The sequence below is a fragment of the Dermacentor silvarum genome, chromosome 5, assembly GCF_013339745.2.
Source record: "Dermacentor silvarum isolate Dsil-2018 chromosome 5, BIME_Dsil_1.4, whole genome shotgun sequence".
NCBI lineage: Eukaryota > Metazoa > Arthropoda > Arachnida > Ixodida > Ixodidae > Dermacentor > Dermacentor silvarum.
This window is the reverse complement of record NC_051158.1, coordinates 131866133-131883710: the sequence shown is the minus strand read 5'-3', so window position 1 is coordinate 131883710 and position 17578 is coordinate 131866133. Positions and strand designations below refer to the sequence as shown.

At 49.2% G+C, this 17578-nt stretch overlaps 1 protein-coding gene across 3 annotated transcripts in view; it reads left to right on the top strand.

The window, feature by feature from the left end:
- LOC119453761 (uncharacterized) overlaps positions 1-17578 on the top strand; it is a 127753-nt gene that overhangs the window by 78658 nt on the left and 31517 nt on the right. For all 3 annotated transcript variants that reach the window (XM_049668475.1, XM_037715814.2, XM_049668474.1), the window contains 3 exons: positions 268-299; positions 14779-14840; positions 14926-14958. In XM_049668475.1, coding sequence (XP_049524432.1) covers positions 268-299; positions 14779-14840; positions 14926-14958 — 127 coding nt within the window. The remainder of the gene's footprint in view (positions 1-267; positions 300-14778; positions 14841-14925; positions 14959-17578) is intronic.

Here is a 17578-nt window from a genome sequence, read left to right as displayed (position 1 = left end):
CATAATGGCCAAAACATTATTTCACACTGGGTCCCTCAGAAACTCAATGAGACATCGCGATACTTGAGCTCCGAGCAGGAGAGTTACACATGTTAGTTTGCAAATGTTTAATTGTTTCTATTAGAGCAGCGACCGTCCGTATGATTGATGCATAGTAGGGTAATCTTTGATGGGTGACGTACGTTCTTTCATTTTTGTCAACAGTTCTTTTACATTAGGTAGGTTAAAGACAGTAAAATTTACTGATTCCCATTGCTTTAATTGCAGGGATCAAAAATACAGAGAGAACGAATTTACCGGTGAGTGTCGTTACATTTCCATTTAGCCCGATGCTCTTTCCTGTTAATTTGAAGCTTTTTTTTTTTGTCTTTCTCCACGAGGAATCGCGTGCGGCGATTTCTCGGCATGCAATATTGCCAGATCTCATATGAACTATTATAAAATCAGCGCGTTGGAGCGCCCGCTGGTGCTACTGTGTTTTTCGCTGTGCATGTTTTGCCTATCCCGAAGTAAGTGCGAAAGCAAGCTCTGTTATTGTGAGATCATGCTCAGATGGAAGATTAAGGTGAAATGGAAGAAAATGACATGTGTGCCTTTTAACAGGGCAGCTGTTTAACCTGGGCGTTTGCCGTCACATGTAACGCCAAAATGTGGGCCGATCCTGATGGTTGTGCAGAAAGGGTCCGAGCGCAATGGCACATTCATCCCTGTGAACTAGCGAAGCTGTTTAAGCTCGAGGATGGTACGTCGAGTGTGCGCCACAAATCCTCCGCCTTGCGATGACGTCACGATGCGTCACCTAGCAATGCTTCGCCCCAGCTGCGCCGACCGCGCCGAGCCTCGCTACAGCTGCGTGAGCCGTGAAGTCATCGCGCGCGCCCCAACGCTTCGCCTTAGCTTTGCCGAGCCATGACGTCACCGCTCCGTGCGGAGTAATGGCCGCAGCTGCACAGAGGCGGAGCTAAGCCATGATGTCTCTGCGCCGACCCAAGGGATATACAGATCCGCTTCGCTGCCGTGTTGACTCAAAAGCGTCGCCATCTCCGCGCTGAGCACACCACCGGGAAGATGGGGAAGCCGAAGAAGAGCGTCACTCCCGAAGAAGAGGAAGCGCTGCGTGGAAGCCGCCGCTCCGCTACTCGAGAGCGAGTGAGAAAACTTCGTTCCGATCCCGAGTATCACGCCGCCGAAGTGGCGGCGAGACGTCGGCGATTCGCAGAAGTTCCGAGGTTACGACCCCGCGAAACAAAGCAAAAGCATTTGAGCGTCCAGAAGCGTCCAGATATTATAATGACGAAGTTTTCATTGCTCCTTGCGCAAAACGTGGCCGAGTCTCGAAGCATAACATCGCAAAAGCTTGGCCGAACTGAGATAAAGCTAGGTCACGTCGCAAGCTTCGCTGTTTGCCCAGTCTTCGCACCACTAGTGTGAAGCTGCCCCAATTTTTTTTAATGCGCCAGCACAAACAATCCAGTTGACTATTATTTCAAGTTTAAGCAACTTGCGACAATGCCGAAGGTTGTACAATCAAAGGTTGTGACTTGGAAGGTTGATTTTTGATACCACTGCACGATAATTGTTCTCGAAACAGTTTTAACGTGGTTCGTAACTGTATTCGATATTGCAGAGAGTGCAATGCAAAGCCTGAGTGGGCGGATCCTGATAACGCTGTTACATTACAGTCGGTCATAAGTAGCATGCGATACTATATGTTGTTTTTCTGTGTGGTTGCCGTCGATGGCTCGCCAAGTAAACGTGGAGTCACGCCTTCCACGGAGATCTCGTGCGGAGAGAGAACGGTCGCAGAGCAGCTGTGACGTTATCGTGGCGAAATTGAGAGAGGAAACACTTCCGTATTTACGCTGATTTCCGCGTCACAAGTGGCGTTTCACTCACTCACGTGTCCACTAGTGCTTCGTAGAAAACTGCGTTCGAAGAATAATACCCCAAGGCTACTGCGTAATATATTCTGGTTATCTTGAAATAATTGAAAGTTGGAGCAATAGAACACAATATCGGTTGAGTTCAGTAAATTGCATCATGAGGGAGGGAACGGAGGTGTACCGGAACAGAGACTTATCGTGAACAGTTTTATAAGCCTGCAACCTGATCTTCTATTGAAAGGGTTAGGAGCAGATACGTCTGGCATTACTCATCAACTGAAAGGTTAGTGAAATATCGCTGGTACGAACAAGCTTCAAGACTTCAGCAGATAATTTAGCTGGAGAGACAGATGTGCCCAGGAAGGAAACAAAAGACGCGATATAGCGCTTCAAATGGAAAAATATTGTCATTGAAATGTGGTAAATGACTGAATGCCCAAGGAACACAGTAAAGGGATTCTTTCAGTAGTGTTAAGATTACAAATAAACTGCGATAATTTTGCGTAATTAGGCGCCATCAGATCCTACGCTGCGTGTACCCGTATTTATATGCAGCCTTGCCATAGCGTGTATAATATGGTGCTTGTTGTCCTGGGATCCTTTGCGGGTACCTAAGTTTAGGTATACAATTTATTCATTTCGACCAAGGTTCCCAAGTGTCGAACCAGCGACCCTGTGGTTAGTAGAATGCCAGAGCCACTGAACCACCCAGTGGGTAGTACTGCCCCTATGATGGGATTTAAGCTGAAGAGCAAGTTCGGGGTTTTCGTACACTGCGTATTTATAGCCACCAACATTATCCTTAGCCAATATACGTCAAGTGCAGGATAAAGGTCTTTCGCAGCGATCTTCGGTTACCACGGTCTTGCGCCGGCTAATCATAGCATATGCCTGGAAATTGCCTAGCTTCAGCAAGCAACCTGATTTTCTGCAATACTCAGCTGCACTTTCATTATCTTGACACTCGTTTTGTAACAGATCGCCGGTTATATGCACTACGTCCTCCAGTAGCACGACCTGTCGAGCTACACTTTCCCCGCAAGTGCGCCTGCGTAAGCAGGTGTTTGGTGTGCTGCGATACCACGTTCCCTTGCGTTGCCGTTGGAAGTAAATGGAAGAGAAAAGAAGACAGGGAAAGTTAAAAGTGAGGGAGAAAGTGAAGCAGAGGCCGAAGAGAGAGGTGTGTTGCCTCCACCTCCACCTTAATGATCCGAACACCCGGCATCGGCTCAAGCCCCAGGATACTCCTTTCTCCAAACACACCTAAGCCGCACAAGACAACGCATAAGGAACATGGTGCTGCAAATTGAACCCTCGGTTTTCCTCGCCGGAACCTAGGACTTGCTCTCCCATCAGTAAAATTATTAGCTTTCACTACATATGTCTGCCTCATGTTAGATATGCATGCTTTGTCTGGGATACTCATCGGTATGTCACAACCTTTCAAATACACTTAATTCAGCTCAAAACCGTGCAGCCCGGTTTATTTAATCGGAATATTCTTATCATGCAAGCGTTTCTAAACTAAATGCCAATGCCGGTCTAGCTAATCTAGAATCACGACGTCGTATTTCCATACTATGTTTCTTTCACAAATTCTATCATTCACCCCTTCTAATTTCAGCTATATTACCAGTTCATCGTCAGTGCAGCCGCATTAACCACCGAAAATCCGTGTATTGTCCCCTGGCGCAGGCTACGTCCCATCAACGCTCATTTTTTTGTATGAAACCCGCAAGAGGCTGGAACGGTCTGCCTGCCAACCATTCACACCACTCCGACACACATCACTTCAAGGCTGGTCGCGAATCACATTTTGGTTAAACTCAGCCCATCCCTCATGAAATACCCTATCTCTGGGGCCTTTGAGGTATAATAAATAAATTAACAAATAAATAAATAAATATCCATACCGACCAGAGACTTTAAGCCATTTTAAGAAACAACCTACGGAAATATTGGCAGATGCAGTGAGACACAGCTGTAACCAACCAACTACACATCATCGAGCCAAAATTATGGAACTGAACGTTTGAGAAAACAAGGCACCAGGAACTACTGCTTTGTAGATTAGAAATAGGGCGTACCGACAGTATTCACTCCTATTTTCTCACTGCAACTAACCTTTCAACATACCGTAGATCTCCACCGAGCCACAGTCCTTCATGTTCTTGTTTATTGCCCAATATAAAACAAGAGAGAAAAAAGTACTTGCCTTGCTTGTGCCTTCATAATATACCTCTGCACACAGCGTTATCTTTAAACAATGACTCTCTTTTTAACTTAAAAACAGTAACACAGTTATTGGCATACACAAGCACGATAGAAATCATGTGGCCAGGCTAATTGTACCCAAGCATCTCCTTGTAAGCTGTACCTGCAAGACAGTCACTTTCAGACCACATGCCTCGTGGCCCTCGTGCTGAAGCGATCTACTGTAGCATTAGCTAGTGCTGTTATCATTAAAAGGTTGTAGCAATAAATCCTTCCTAACGTACTTTTATGGTCATAGCATTTACTGTTCATGGACATCATGCTAATATATATATATATATATATATATATATATATATATATATTGACACGTATACATGTTTATCTTTCACCGGTGGCCGCTTTCCACCGGCTAACAAATGTTAAACGTTATCGCTCGGCGCAGGACGCGCCTGTATCGGAAGTTTCTAGAACTTTAATCGATGCTTCTTTTCGTTGCTATTTTTCAGCGACGCTTATGTTATCTGATTGTGTGACCGACGCGAATTGTCTAGAACTTTCTCGAAGAGACGCGGACATCAGGGATTAATCTGGAACCTTCGATGACTCAGGTATAAAAGCCGACGAGTCGCGCCGCTGATCAGATTTTCGACGATCGCCGACTGTTCGCCGCTATCGTTGTGCATTGAGTGTACCTTGCTTTTGTGGGCACAGGTTCGCCCAATAAACAACCAGTTTCGTCGTACACACTTTTACGACTGTTTTCTTCAGCGTCACTACTACGTGACATCTGGTGGAGGTGCTAGTGCGTTGATGCATCGAACGCCCCCGCAAAGCCGCGACCCAAGCCCGAAACCGGAGGACGAGACCAACGTCGCCAAGGAACAGCGAGCTAGCCGTAGGCAGCAAGGACTTCTGCCGGAGTACGGACTTCTTCCCGAAAAGACCACTGCAATCAAGGCCAAGTCAACAACCAGAATGGCAGCACTAGCGTCCCCCATCCTGCTGCAACAACCTCGGGAGCCACCGACCTTTCGTGGATCATCGGCTGAAGACACTGAAACCTGGCTGGAGACGTATGAGAGGATCGCGACTTTCAACAAATGGAGCGACGACGACAAGCTGCGCCATGTTTACTTCTCGCTTGAAGACGGCGCCAGAACCTGGTTCGAGAATAGGGAGCGTGCACTAACAACCTGGGACCTCTTCCGAGCCGCATTCCTGGACACCTTCACGAGCGTCGTCCGTAAAGAACAAGCTGCAGCCTTGTTGGAAAACCGTGTACAGCTCCCGAATGAGAGCATCGGTATGTACACTGAAGAAATGACTCGATTATTCCGGCACGCCAACCCCGCTATGCCAGAAGACAAGACAGTTCGGTTGCTCATGCAGGGAGTTAAGCAGGAGCTATTCGGCGGACTTGTGCGGAATCCACCAACGACAGTCCAAGAGTTCCTCTCGGAGGCTACGACGATCGAGAAAGCACTGGACATGCTCAACCGGCAATACAATCGCCGTTCGACGCCACATTACGCCGAAGTCGAAGGACTCTCCCACGACCTACGAGACCACATCAGGGCGATAGTACGCGAAGAGCTGCAGAAGTTGCTACCGTCGTCGCAGCCTCAAGTTGCTTCCATCGCCGATATCGTCCGGGAGGAAATCCAGCAATCGCTAGGACTTCCCGAATCGCCGCAACCCAAGCCGGAAGCGCTGACCTACGCCGCCGTCGCCCGTCGTCAAGGCCCCCCTCCGCGCTCGCGCCAGGGCCCCGTAACGCCGCAGTTCCGACGTCCACCACCGCCGCCGCTAGCACGCCCCCCCGTCGCTCAGCGCAGCTACCAGAGGAAGACGGACATTTGGCGCGCCCCCGACCACCGCCCGCTCTGCTATCACTGCGGGGAAGCCGGCCATGTCTACCGCCGATGCCCATACCGCGAGATGGGCCTACGAGGGTTCGCCGTCAACGCGCCGCGTCCAGTGCGGGGTGAACGACCGCGCGACATTGGCGACTACCTCGCCGGAGCCCAGTGGCAACCCCGACGACCCTCACGCTCGCCGTCACCAGGCCGCTACATCTCGCCGCATCGCCGTCAGTACACCGCTCCCACCCGGGGCCGATCTCCCAGCCCTTAACCGGGAAACTAAAGGCAGCAACCGATGGAGGTGCGGTTGCTGTATGACGCAATGCCGAAGATCCTCCGCCGCCGACGACGACGACGACGATTCGTGAATCATCACGACGAGATATCAGCACGCCGCCTAGCAACAGCCTTCACAGCACTTCGCCGCCGCAAGAAGACCGGCCGACGCGACGTAGCAGCAGCGGAGCAAGCCGACGCAGCCGTGATCCGACGCACGACTTAACCGTAATGATAGACGATGGTCTACCGACTTAGACGTGCTCATCGATGGTCATAACGTCACCGCTCTCGTCGACACTGGCGCCGACTATTCCGTCTTCAGTGGCGCATTCGCCGCCAAGCTAAAGAAGGTGAAGACGGCCTGGCAAGGACCCGATATCCAGACAGCGAGAGGCCACCTAATAACGCCGGCTGGAATCTGCACAGCCCGAGTCACGGTAAACTACCGCACTTACCCGGCAAGCTTCGTAATCCTGCAGCACTGCTCCAGGGATGTCATCCTAGGCATGGACTTTTTAAACCAATACGGTGCAGTCATCGACTTAGGATCCAAGTCGATAACGCTTTCAACGCACAACGCGCTACCACCGGATACAAGCATAAGTTACCATGCCTTGAATGTGCTTGAAGAACAAGTCACCGTTCCGCCTCGCTCCAGCGTAATGATTTCCGTCGGTACCGAAGTGCCTGCAGACATGGAGGGCATCGTCGAGGGCGATCATCACCTACTGCTCGACCGTGAAATTTGCGTCGCTAGAGGCATAGCTGAGCTACGTTCAGGGAAAGCAGGGGTGATGCTCACGAACTTCAGCCCTGAATACAAACACATTAACAAAGCCACCACGGTCGCCTACATCGACGAAATAGTACAAGCCAGCAGTGCTTTCGCCTTCACGGATTCCAGTGCACCTGCAACGACGACTATAATACCTGAGCCAACTTTCGACGTCAGTCAGAACCTTCCCAGGCATAAGAAAGAACAACTAAAAGCTCTGCTCCTGCAATACAAGGAGTGCTTCTCGTCGTCGTCAAAAGTTCGACAAACCCCTGTCGCCAAGCACCGCATCACCGAAGAAAATGTCCGCCCACTCCGTCAGAGCCCGTACCGAGTTTCAGCGCGCGAACGTGAAGCCATAAGGCACCAAGTCGACGAAATGCTACGCGACGACATCATCCAGCCGTCCAAGAGTCCGTGGGCGTCCCCCGTGGTGTTAGTGAAGAAGAAGGATGGAACCCTACGTTTCTGCGTCGATTATCGTCGCCTCAACAAGATCACGAAGAAGGACCTATACCCCCTCCCACGGATTGACGACGCCTTGGATCGACTCTACAACGCAAAGTATTTTTCGTCGATGGACCTCAAAACCGGCTACTGGCAAATCGAACTCGACGAGAGAGATCGCGAGAAGACTGCGTTTATAACACCAGACGGACTGTTCGAGTTCAAGGTCATGCCGTTTGGTCTTTGCTCGGCACCTGCGACTTTCCAACGCGTCATGGATACAGTACTGGCAGGCTTGAAGTGGCAGACTTGCCTCGTCTATTTCGACGACGTCGTTGTGTTTGCCGCAAGCTTCGAAGAACACCTGCGGCGCCTTGAAACAGTTCTTCAAGCAATCAATACCTCCGGACTCACGTTAAAGCCAGTAAAGTGCCGCTTCGCATATGAGGAGCTCTTGTTCTTTAGCCACGTCATCAACAAGTCTGGAGTGCTCCCCGACCCTCAGAAAACTGCAGCCATCTCCAACTTTCCTCCGCCCGCCGACAAGAAGAAAGTGCGTAGATTTCTTGGACTGTGCGCCTATTACAGGCGCTTCGTCAAGGACTTTTCGCGGATCGCTGAGCCACAGACGTACCTCACGAAGGCCGACGTCGAGTTCAAGTGGCAGACGCCGCAAGTCGAAGCATTTGAAGAACTGAAGCGACGCCTGCAATCGCCGCCAATACTTGCGCATTTCGACGAAAACGCCAATACTGAAGTCCACACCGACGCAAGCAGCGTAGGACTCGGCGCCGTTCTTGTGCAGAGGACTGACGGACTAGAAAGGGTTGTAAGTTACGCTAGCTGGTCGCAATCGAAGGCGGAAGCAAATTATTCCACAACAGAAAAGGAGTTCCTCGCCATCATCTGGGCTAGATCAAAGTTTCGTCCCTACCTCTATGGCAGGCCCTTTAAAGTTGTGAGCGACCACCACGCCTTGTGTTGGCTAGCTAACTGGAAGGATCCTTCAGGTCGCCTCGCACAATGGAGTCTAAGACTTCAAGCATTCGACATCACCGTCGTTTACAAGTCCGGCCGAAAGCACTCTGACGCCCACTGCTTGTCTCGCGCCCCCGTCGAACCGCCGCCACAAGACGACCAGGATGACGACACTTTCTTGGGACCCATCAGTGCCGACGAATTCGCCGAACAACAGCGAGCCGACCCGTAACTAAGGAGCCTTGTAGACTACCTGGAAGGCAAGAGCGTCATTGTGCCGAAGGTGTTCAGGCGAGGATTGGCGTCGTTTTTCTTGCAAAACGACATTCTCCTAAAGATGAACTTCTCGCCTCTCCGAGCCAACTACCTCCTCGTGGTACCCGCAGCATTGCGTCCAGAGGTTCTGCAAGCTCTCCATGACGACCCAACGGCTGGACACGTCGGTTTTTCCCACACGCTCACGAGGATACAAGAAAAATACTACTGGCCTCGCCTCTCTGCCGACGTCGCCCATTACGTAAGGACATGCCGAGACTGTCAGCGACGCAAAACACTGCCGACAAGGCCAGCCGGACTTCTACAGCCGGTCGAGCCACCTCGCAGACCGTTCCAGGAGATCGGGATGGACTTACTGGGGCCTTTTCCGACATCGGCGTCCGGCAATAAATGGATCGTCGTAGCTACGGACTCCCTCACCCGCTACGCCGAAACAAAAGCCCTGCCCAAAGGCAGTGCCGCCGAGGTAGCCCGATTCTTCGTTGAGAACATCCTCCTGCGTCACGGTGCCCCAGAAGTCCTCATCACCGACAGAGGTACGGCCTTCACGGCTGAACTAACTCAAGCCATCCTGCGCTACAGCCAGACAAGCCATCGCCGGACCACCGCCTACCACCCGCAGACGAATGGCCTCACCGAGCGCCTAAATAAGACCATCGCCGACATGCTGGCAATGTACGTCGACGTCGAACACAAGACGTGGGATGCCATCCTTCCGTACGTGACCTTCGCATACAACACGGCCATGCTAGAAACGACGCACACGGCGCCGTTCAACCTGGTCTACGGAAGGAAACCGGCAACGACGCTTGACGCCATGCTACCGGATGTCTCCGACGAAGGAAATCTCGACGTTGCCACCTATTTGCAGCGTGCCGAAGAAGGTCGACAGCTCGCCCGCCTGCGCATCAAGAACCAGAAGAGAACCGACAGCCGACACTACAATCTTCGACGACGCGACGTCGAGTACCAGCCCGGAGACCGTGTTTGGGTCTGGACTCCGATACGCCGACGAGGACTTAGCGAGAAACTCTTACGTCGCTATTTCGGACCATATAAGATCATCCGACGTATTGGCGCACTGGACTATGAGGTCGTGCCGGACGGTATTTCGCAATCACAGCGGCGTCGCGCACGACCGGAAGTCATCCACGTGGTGCGTCTTAAGCCTTTCTACGCCCGCCGAGGAACTTAGGTCCTTTGTTGCTTTGTTATTTTTGTTTTCGCTTTTGTTTTCGCTTTCGTGTTTGTAGCATCGGGACAATGCTTTTTAAGGGGAGGGTATTGACACGTATACATGTTTTATCTTTCACCGGTGGCCGCTTTCCACCGGCTAACAAATGTTAAACGTTATTGCTCCGCGCAGGACGCGCCTGTATCGGAAGTTTCTAGAACGTTAATCGATGCTTCTTTTCGTTGCCTGTTTTCAGCGACGCTTATGTTATCTGATTGTGTGACCGACGCGAATTGTCTAGAACTTTCTGGAAGACACGCGGGCATCAGGAATTAACCTGGAACCTTCGATGACTCAGGTATAAAAGCCGACCCGTCTCGCCGCTGATCAGATTTTCGACGATCGCCGACTGTTCGCCGCTATCGTTGTGCTTTGAGTGCACCTTGCTTTTGTGGGCACAGGTTCGCCCAATAAACAACCAGTTTCGTCGTACACACTTTCACGACTGTTTTCTTCAGCGTCACTACTACGTGACAATATATACACGGTGTGCCAGCTATCATGCAGCACAATTAGAAAAAAGAGGAACGACTTGACTTGAAGCAAACCTAGTGCGTATTGTTTCCAGTACAGTGGAGTAGCCGCCAGTAATCTTTTGTTACTGACATTTATTTAGGTAATTAAAATAATTATCTCACTGTAGAAGTACTGTCGTAATTATCAATATATCAATGAGAAAGTTGTAGAGCAACATGAAAAACTCCCGGTACAGCTCTATGTTGCTCATTACGTGCTACATAAATGCGTTTTTCCGAGTGTGAAAGAAGCCCCCGAATACATGCAAAGTGCCTCGAGCGGCCAGTCGCGCGGTGCGTGTATTCGCGGGCTTCCTTCACACTCTAAAAAACACATTTATGTAGCACGTATTGAGCAACAGAAAGCTGGATCGGTAGTTTTTTATGGTGCTCGACAATTTTCTCTACAATTATCTAGGTCAATTACTCACAGGGGACCCTGATCACGAGAAATAATTTTACGGAAGAATAAAGTTGGGTTGGAGTGCATACGGCAGGCATTACCAAATCCTGACTGGGAGCTTACCACTGTCGTTGAAAAGAAAAGTGTACAATCATTGCATTCTACCGGTGCTAACATATGGGGCAGAAACTTGGAGGTTAACAAAGAAGCTCGAGAAGAAGTTGAGGACCGCACAAAGAGCGACGGAACGAAATATCTTAGACTAACGTTAAGAGACAGGAAGAGAGCGGTGTGGATCAGAGAACGAACGGGGATAGCCGATATTCTAGTTGACATTAAGCGGAAGAAATGGAGCTGGGCAGGCCATGTAACGCGTAGGATGGATAACCGGTGGACCATTAGGGTTACAGAATGGATACCAAGATAAGGGAAGCGCAGTCGAGGTCGGCAGAGAACCAGATGGGATGATGAAGTTAGGAAATTTGCAGGCGCAAGTTGGAATACGCTAGCGCAAGACAGGGGTAATTGGAGATCGCAGGGACAGGCCTTCGTCCTGCAGTGGACATAAAATATAGGCTGATGATGATGATGATGATGATGACAATTTTCTTATTGACACTTTGATAAATAGGAGAGTACTTCTCCAGTTAGATAATTAATTTTAATTACCTAATTAAATCTCAGTAACGAAAAAATTACTGGCGGCTAGTCCCCTGCAATGGAAACAATACGCACTAGGTTTGCTTCGCGTAATGCCGTTCCTCTTTTTTTAAATCGTGCTGCGTGATAGCTGGGACCTCCTGTATATATATCTTGCGCAACTGAGAGCGAATATTTTTCGGCCGATATCCAACCATATAACACCCACGACTTGTAACTCATCGTCTCATTCAAGAACATAACATTTCAACTCATCTCAAAGTGTCATAGTGTTTTTTGGGCATCTCTGGCCCTTGCGCGAAAAGAACAATATCCATGTAAGCCTGCTTCCGGAAAAGCACGAGTTATTTTTTAAATTTTAGTGTGAGAAGCTTGAGATCGGCGTTTCTCTTCCATTTGGTCCCATCGAACAGAACAGCTGTCAAGAAAGGGGAAGAGACGGCTAGCGGTATGTGGCCACTGGTCCTTGCTTGACGAGCGACAGACAATGGGATAATTTGTGGTCCGAGGCGGATGCCTGTCGCAGTGAAGGCGCCGAGATGAGGCAGGTGCGTGGCTCCTGACACTGCCCGATTATACACGACACGCAGATCGGCGATTGAGCTGGCTGGTACTGAGCAAACGCGGGGGGCGCATGACGACGCGATTAGCGCCAAATAGTGAAAAACCTGTCCTCAAGAAGAGCGATAATCGGTGCTATTTATTCCCTGCGCACGCCGTGGCCCTTTTGACCGTCGTGGAAACCCCTTCCAGAGCGAGTGTTTGGTCGCCAAGTGTACGCGAGCCTTAAGTGTCGCATTGACAGCTTTCGTTAACGGATGGCACGCAATTTCTACGCTATCTGGTTTTCCAAACGGCGTACGCAGTTATGAGCGTGGGGCCGGGCGACACGGCATGTGTCAGTGACCGTACAGCCTTAGTTCAAAGGAGCCTCCTGCTTACTAGTTTTTAATTCCACCCACTGTGCTACACACTGTTGTTTTAAAATGTACGGGGTACGATTACTTTGCGTTTCTAACCCTCTCCCTTTGCGTTTTTTTGTATGTTCTTTTTGGGAGAGAAGCAAACACCTTATACCGTGGTAAAAGAAACGGGGCGTAGACTAGGCGCAATGCTTTGACGGATCACTCAGACGAAAAATCGTCGTACGGCGTTGGTGATTCGTGTGCTGGCGGACGACTCTCATAGCCACTCGGTGGTGATTGGGCTGTACATGTTTGGGGCAGGGCACCGAAGGATATAAAACGTGGGCACCTTGCCCCGGCCAAGCGTTCTGGACTCAACTTGCGGTGATATGCACCATAGGCTCTGCCGATATAGAGTCGCCCTATGTGCACTAGTTCCACCTGGCATCTCAATGTGTATTTCTTGTAAAAAGTTGTAAATAGAAATGCCAGCTTCATATGTGTCTGCTTCAATCCGTCGGAAGCATCTAGCGAACCCGTCTCTGCTATCCTTAGCGTCAGTACTTCTCCGGCGGTGCGTCTCGGACGCCCAAGTGGAGAAGTGATACAAGAAGAACCTGCACTTTACTACCAATCAATCAATCAATCAAACAGCTCCACGTTTTCCTTTTAATGTTAATTAGAATATCAGCCTGCCCCACGTTCATGTCTATTAGCGCTACGCCTAAAGTTTTATTCCGATAGCAGTTATATGGATACTCCAGACACATTTCTGCCATGGGCGTCGCCGTCGCCATGATGCTCCGTATCAAGTCCTAGGGCAAAAAAAAAAAAAAATCGTCGCCGCGCGCCGTATGCTGTATCACGGCGCTGAAAAAAAAAACACCGCATATCCACAGGGTGAATGATGATGAGTGGGCGAAGCTCCGGAGGGAATCATCGGTAAACCGTGAATCTTCCGTGTAATTCGCCCAGTCTCGCCGCACTAAATCGAACGATTGACTTCCACCAATGACACGCGCCATATGTGACGTCATTCCTATTTTATGACAGCGCCCTTCATTATAATTGCACCATCTCCCGCTTAAGGGGACGCTAGCACAAACGCGTTAGAAACGTGCAGTACTCTCTAGTAAGGGGGAGAGGCCACAGCGTCTTACGCAGCCGTTTACACATGCAGGTACGTGCACCGCGTTTGCCGAAGCTATCAGCGTTTATGAATACGAGGGTAAGGCGGAGAGGCCACAGCGTCTTACACCAGCTTCTTACACGGGCCGTAACGCGCTAGCACAAACGCGTTACAAACGCGCAGTCTTTCATTAATGTTGGGTATTTATTGTCATCGTGGTGCGTGTGTTCACGTGCGCTTCGTGGCGTAGTGGTTAGCGCCGCGTGTTCGGAAGTGAGGGGTCCCTGGTTCGATTCCGCGCTACGGTACAACTTTCGGAATTTTTTTTCTCATAAAAGTAGACGTGGCTACCTACTACGACGACGACTACTACTACTACTACATATTACAGAGGAGGGACAGACCCACACCCTAAGGAGCTTCGCCCCTAAAAAAGGTGCGGCCTGCCGCGTCAGGCGGGCTGCAATGGGAGAACACGTTAGAGTCGTAGTTGCATTCGCGGTAGGTCGGAACGGGGATTCCTGACGAGGATAGGGCACGTCGGCTTCTACGGGCGACGGCGTTCCTAACGCGTTCCTGACGCTTTTTGTACGCCGTTTTCAGTTTGTGCCTCGTGGCGCCACCATGGATAACGCTGTTTTGGACGCACACGGTAGGCCGCAGATTTTTTTTTATAAACCAGCGGCCGTGGCTGTATTTTCGAGTGAAAGCGTGCGAGGGTGAGCTGGCGATCGCGGCTCAATCTCGCGCAATGCAAGGGAGGTAAGTGAGAAGGAAAAACGCAGTCTTCCGTCGTTCCGACAGCGCGGCGCCTTAGTTTAGATATGGAAAGAGTGACGATAACTGGTGGTTAAGCTTCGTGGAACGATTGTGCTCACTAACACCTGAGGAGCGTGTTTGCAGGCGCTACTTATGCTAAAGCCGAAACACCTGATCTGCCTTCTTGTGTAGAAGCGATCTATTAACTTCGTTATTTTCACTTAGTTCCTGTGCTGGTTTATTTAGTTCAAAATGTGGCAATGTGCGCTATAAGTGTGGATAATGCGTTTTGTGATTGCATATATGAGTAAATTTTATTCACGGTGAATGACGCAATCCACCGCTTTTGTGCTGTCTTTGGCTTTAGATTGATTACATTTGTACTGCTGGGGAACGCCTAGATACGTTAGTAATGCGCGAGTGAGGTTTCTTCACTTGTATTCTTTTTTTCTCCAGAAAAACGAAGTTTAAAGTTAAACATGAGATGCCACCACTGCTTGTCATCGAAGCTTACAAACGTAAATATTTATTTTCCGAGTGCCACCTAATTTTCTAAAAAAATTGCTTCCGACATCACATGCGCTCCCCGTGTTTTCTTTCCAGATGCTCTTGTTACAAGCACTTCAAAGTCAAAAGGTAAGTTTAAGGAAATCAGTACATGAATTTCACAGCTAAATAAAATTGCGTTAGAAACCACCCGAGGATGCTTGTCGCAGTAAATGCGATTAGCCACTAAGTATTGTAGCGACGCACCGTCTTGCCACGCCTAAAACGCGTCGTATATGGGGCGTCTCCTGCCAGCCAATCTTCTGCCTCGCGATTATCTCTGGGGGCTCTACGCCGCCTAGCAGTACCACCGAGAAGCCAACGCGTAGCGCCTCTGAATATCTACTCAATCCAGATTGCCGGAATATAGATGACGCTAGTTCGCTTGCGCCCTGCAACGGATAAATTTTAAATTATGTTTTATTGCGATTAGCCTTGGTGAGATGCATCCCGCAATTTACGAAGTCTATATGCCTATCTGGCTAACAGTTTCCACGCCAACTTGTGTCCCTGAATAGACTGTGGTCTAATGGGCAGTGCATTGCACTGAGGCCCTGAAAGAACCGCGTTGCAAACCAACCATCGGGTCAGCTTTGTTCGCTGGATATCTGACAACAAATATCCGCCACTCTTCAATGAAGCCCTTCCACGCTAACTTGGGTAAATGGGTGTGCGTCGCTTTTCAATGAAGATCTTTGAAACCAACTTGCGTCACTGTGTTTTTGTCATTGGGTGTCCACAACTCAACGAGAAATGATCATTAAAACTTATCCGGTGCAGGACGGAGTGAAACCCTCGTAATATATATTTGAACAACTCTGTCTGAATACACATTCACACACGCGTGCCGCCTGCACTTCGCTTAGGTACCGCTAGATGGTGCAGAATGTCCACAGGAAAGCGCGAGAAGGAACTTTGCTGTATGCACGCGTCACAGATAATGCGTCTCTGAGCCGGTAGTAAGGTGTTTCGCTACATTGCCTAAATGCTAATAGCATCACCGTCGACATTCATCCTGAGATGGGTTCTGCAGAAAAGCTCCCCATTTCTACAGAAATCGCAAACGTTAAAAAAAAATTCAGATTGGTCTTACTCAGTGACCCATGGTGGCTATAAAGACCACCCCTTGGGCTTGGCGAAAAAATAATTCAGCGGATAGCATACGCTGGTGTAAACATTTCAGCCAGATTTTGCAGACGGGCGTGCAGTCCAAGTGTCCACGCAATTGTGACTGCGTTGTGCAGTCGTGCGTGACGATATTGCAGTTGTGCGCGCGGAGTGAAACGCCACGTGTCTCGCTAATTTTGAATATATTTCAACGCTCGACCTGCCTGGAACCACGGGAACCTAAGACCATATCACACGTACATATACACGCTACGCCTGCGCACCACGCAAACGATGCTCCGCCAGCAAGCAAGCGCTCACTCCAGGATAAAGTTGATCCCCAGTTGCTCCTGGCTAGAGACTATGGCAGATATCGCTTCGTACATAGTGTTTCTCACTAGAACACTGAGAGGTTAATCTGGCGCCACTGTCTATGGGAGTTTCCTAAAGGGCGCTGTGCCGTCATGGGAATGACGGGATATGTGTCTGCGAGGCTTGTGTTGACGGGTGTTGTAGGAGGCTTTGTCTAAAACGTGAATAAGGCTGCACAAATGACGCGTTCTTAAAATCAAGTCTACATAAAATGCTGTCATTCACCCATATTAAATCTGTCAATAAAGTTTACTCATGCACAAAGCAGAATCAAGCGAAGCAAAGCAAGAAGGGACGACAAGTTGTTCCAAAGCCAGCGATAACACTGTCGTCTGTCCTCCAACTTTAGCGGCTAGCTGATGCCTTTTACGTTTCATATAATAGTAGATGCAATAATAAGTCATCAAAATTAACAAAACATGTTTTTCTGAAAAAATAAAGCTAAAACAGCTTTTTACGTGCTCTTTAAACAGAAACCGAATCATTGTGACAGACTGGTGCTAGCCAGCTGTCCTGTTCAAGTCATCCTGGCTCTCCGAAAACGGTGCCAATCCGGAGTCATAATATACACTGTAAACAGCAATAACTCTCAGGAGGTAGTATAACGCTTGTCCTCTTGCGACCCCCCGGTTGGGAGTTTATTGTGCTCCGAATTCACTCCGTGCGGGTGAAATTTTTGCGTGGCGCCTTGAGAGTTTTTTTTTTTCTGTCATTCTTATTTTTTTTTTACTTCGGGCTGGACGGAGGTTTTTCGAGGTGAACCGGGAGTATAAAAAAGCATCACGTCAATTTGCGTGGAGAATTTTATATGTAGAGGCTACGGGCCAAATTTCGAAATGTACGCACAAGAATACGCAAAATTCTACGAAACAAGTGAACAAGACCAGACAAACCATGACATTACATAAACACAAACATTTATTATTATTATTATTATTTGATTTGTACACATATACACACAAGGACACAAATGGATTAAGGAGGGAGCAAGCTGACAACTGCCACCGAGAGGGGCACAACGCCTGCCTACTCCTATAGGAGAAGGGAATAGAGGAAATGAAAATATGAGAAAAGAAAAGAGGAAATAAAGAAATGACGGAGACACGGACAGAACAAATAAAAAAAATAAAAACAAAACAAAATACAAATAATGTCTATAAACGGGAGGCCAAGTCAGTGTCCTTCAGAAAACTTAGCAAGGCTCGATGGGCCTGGTCACGTCTTGGAGCGC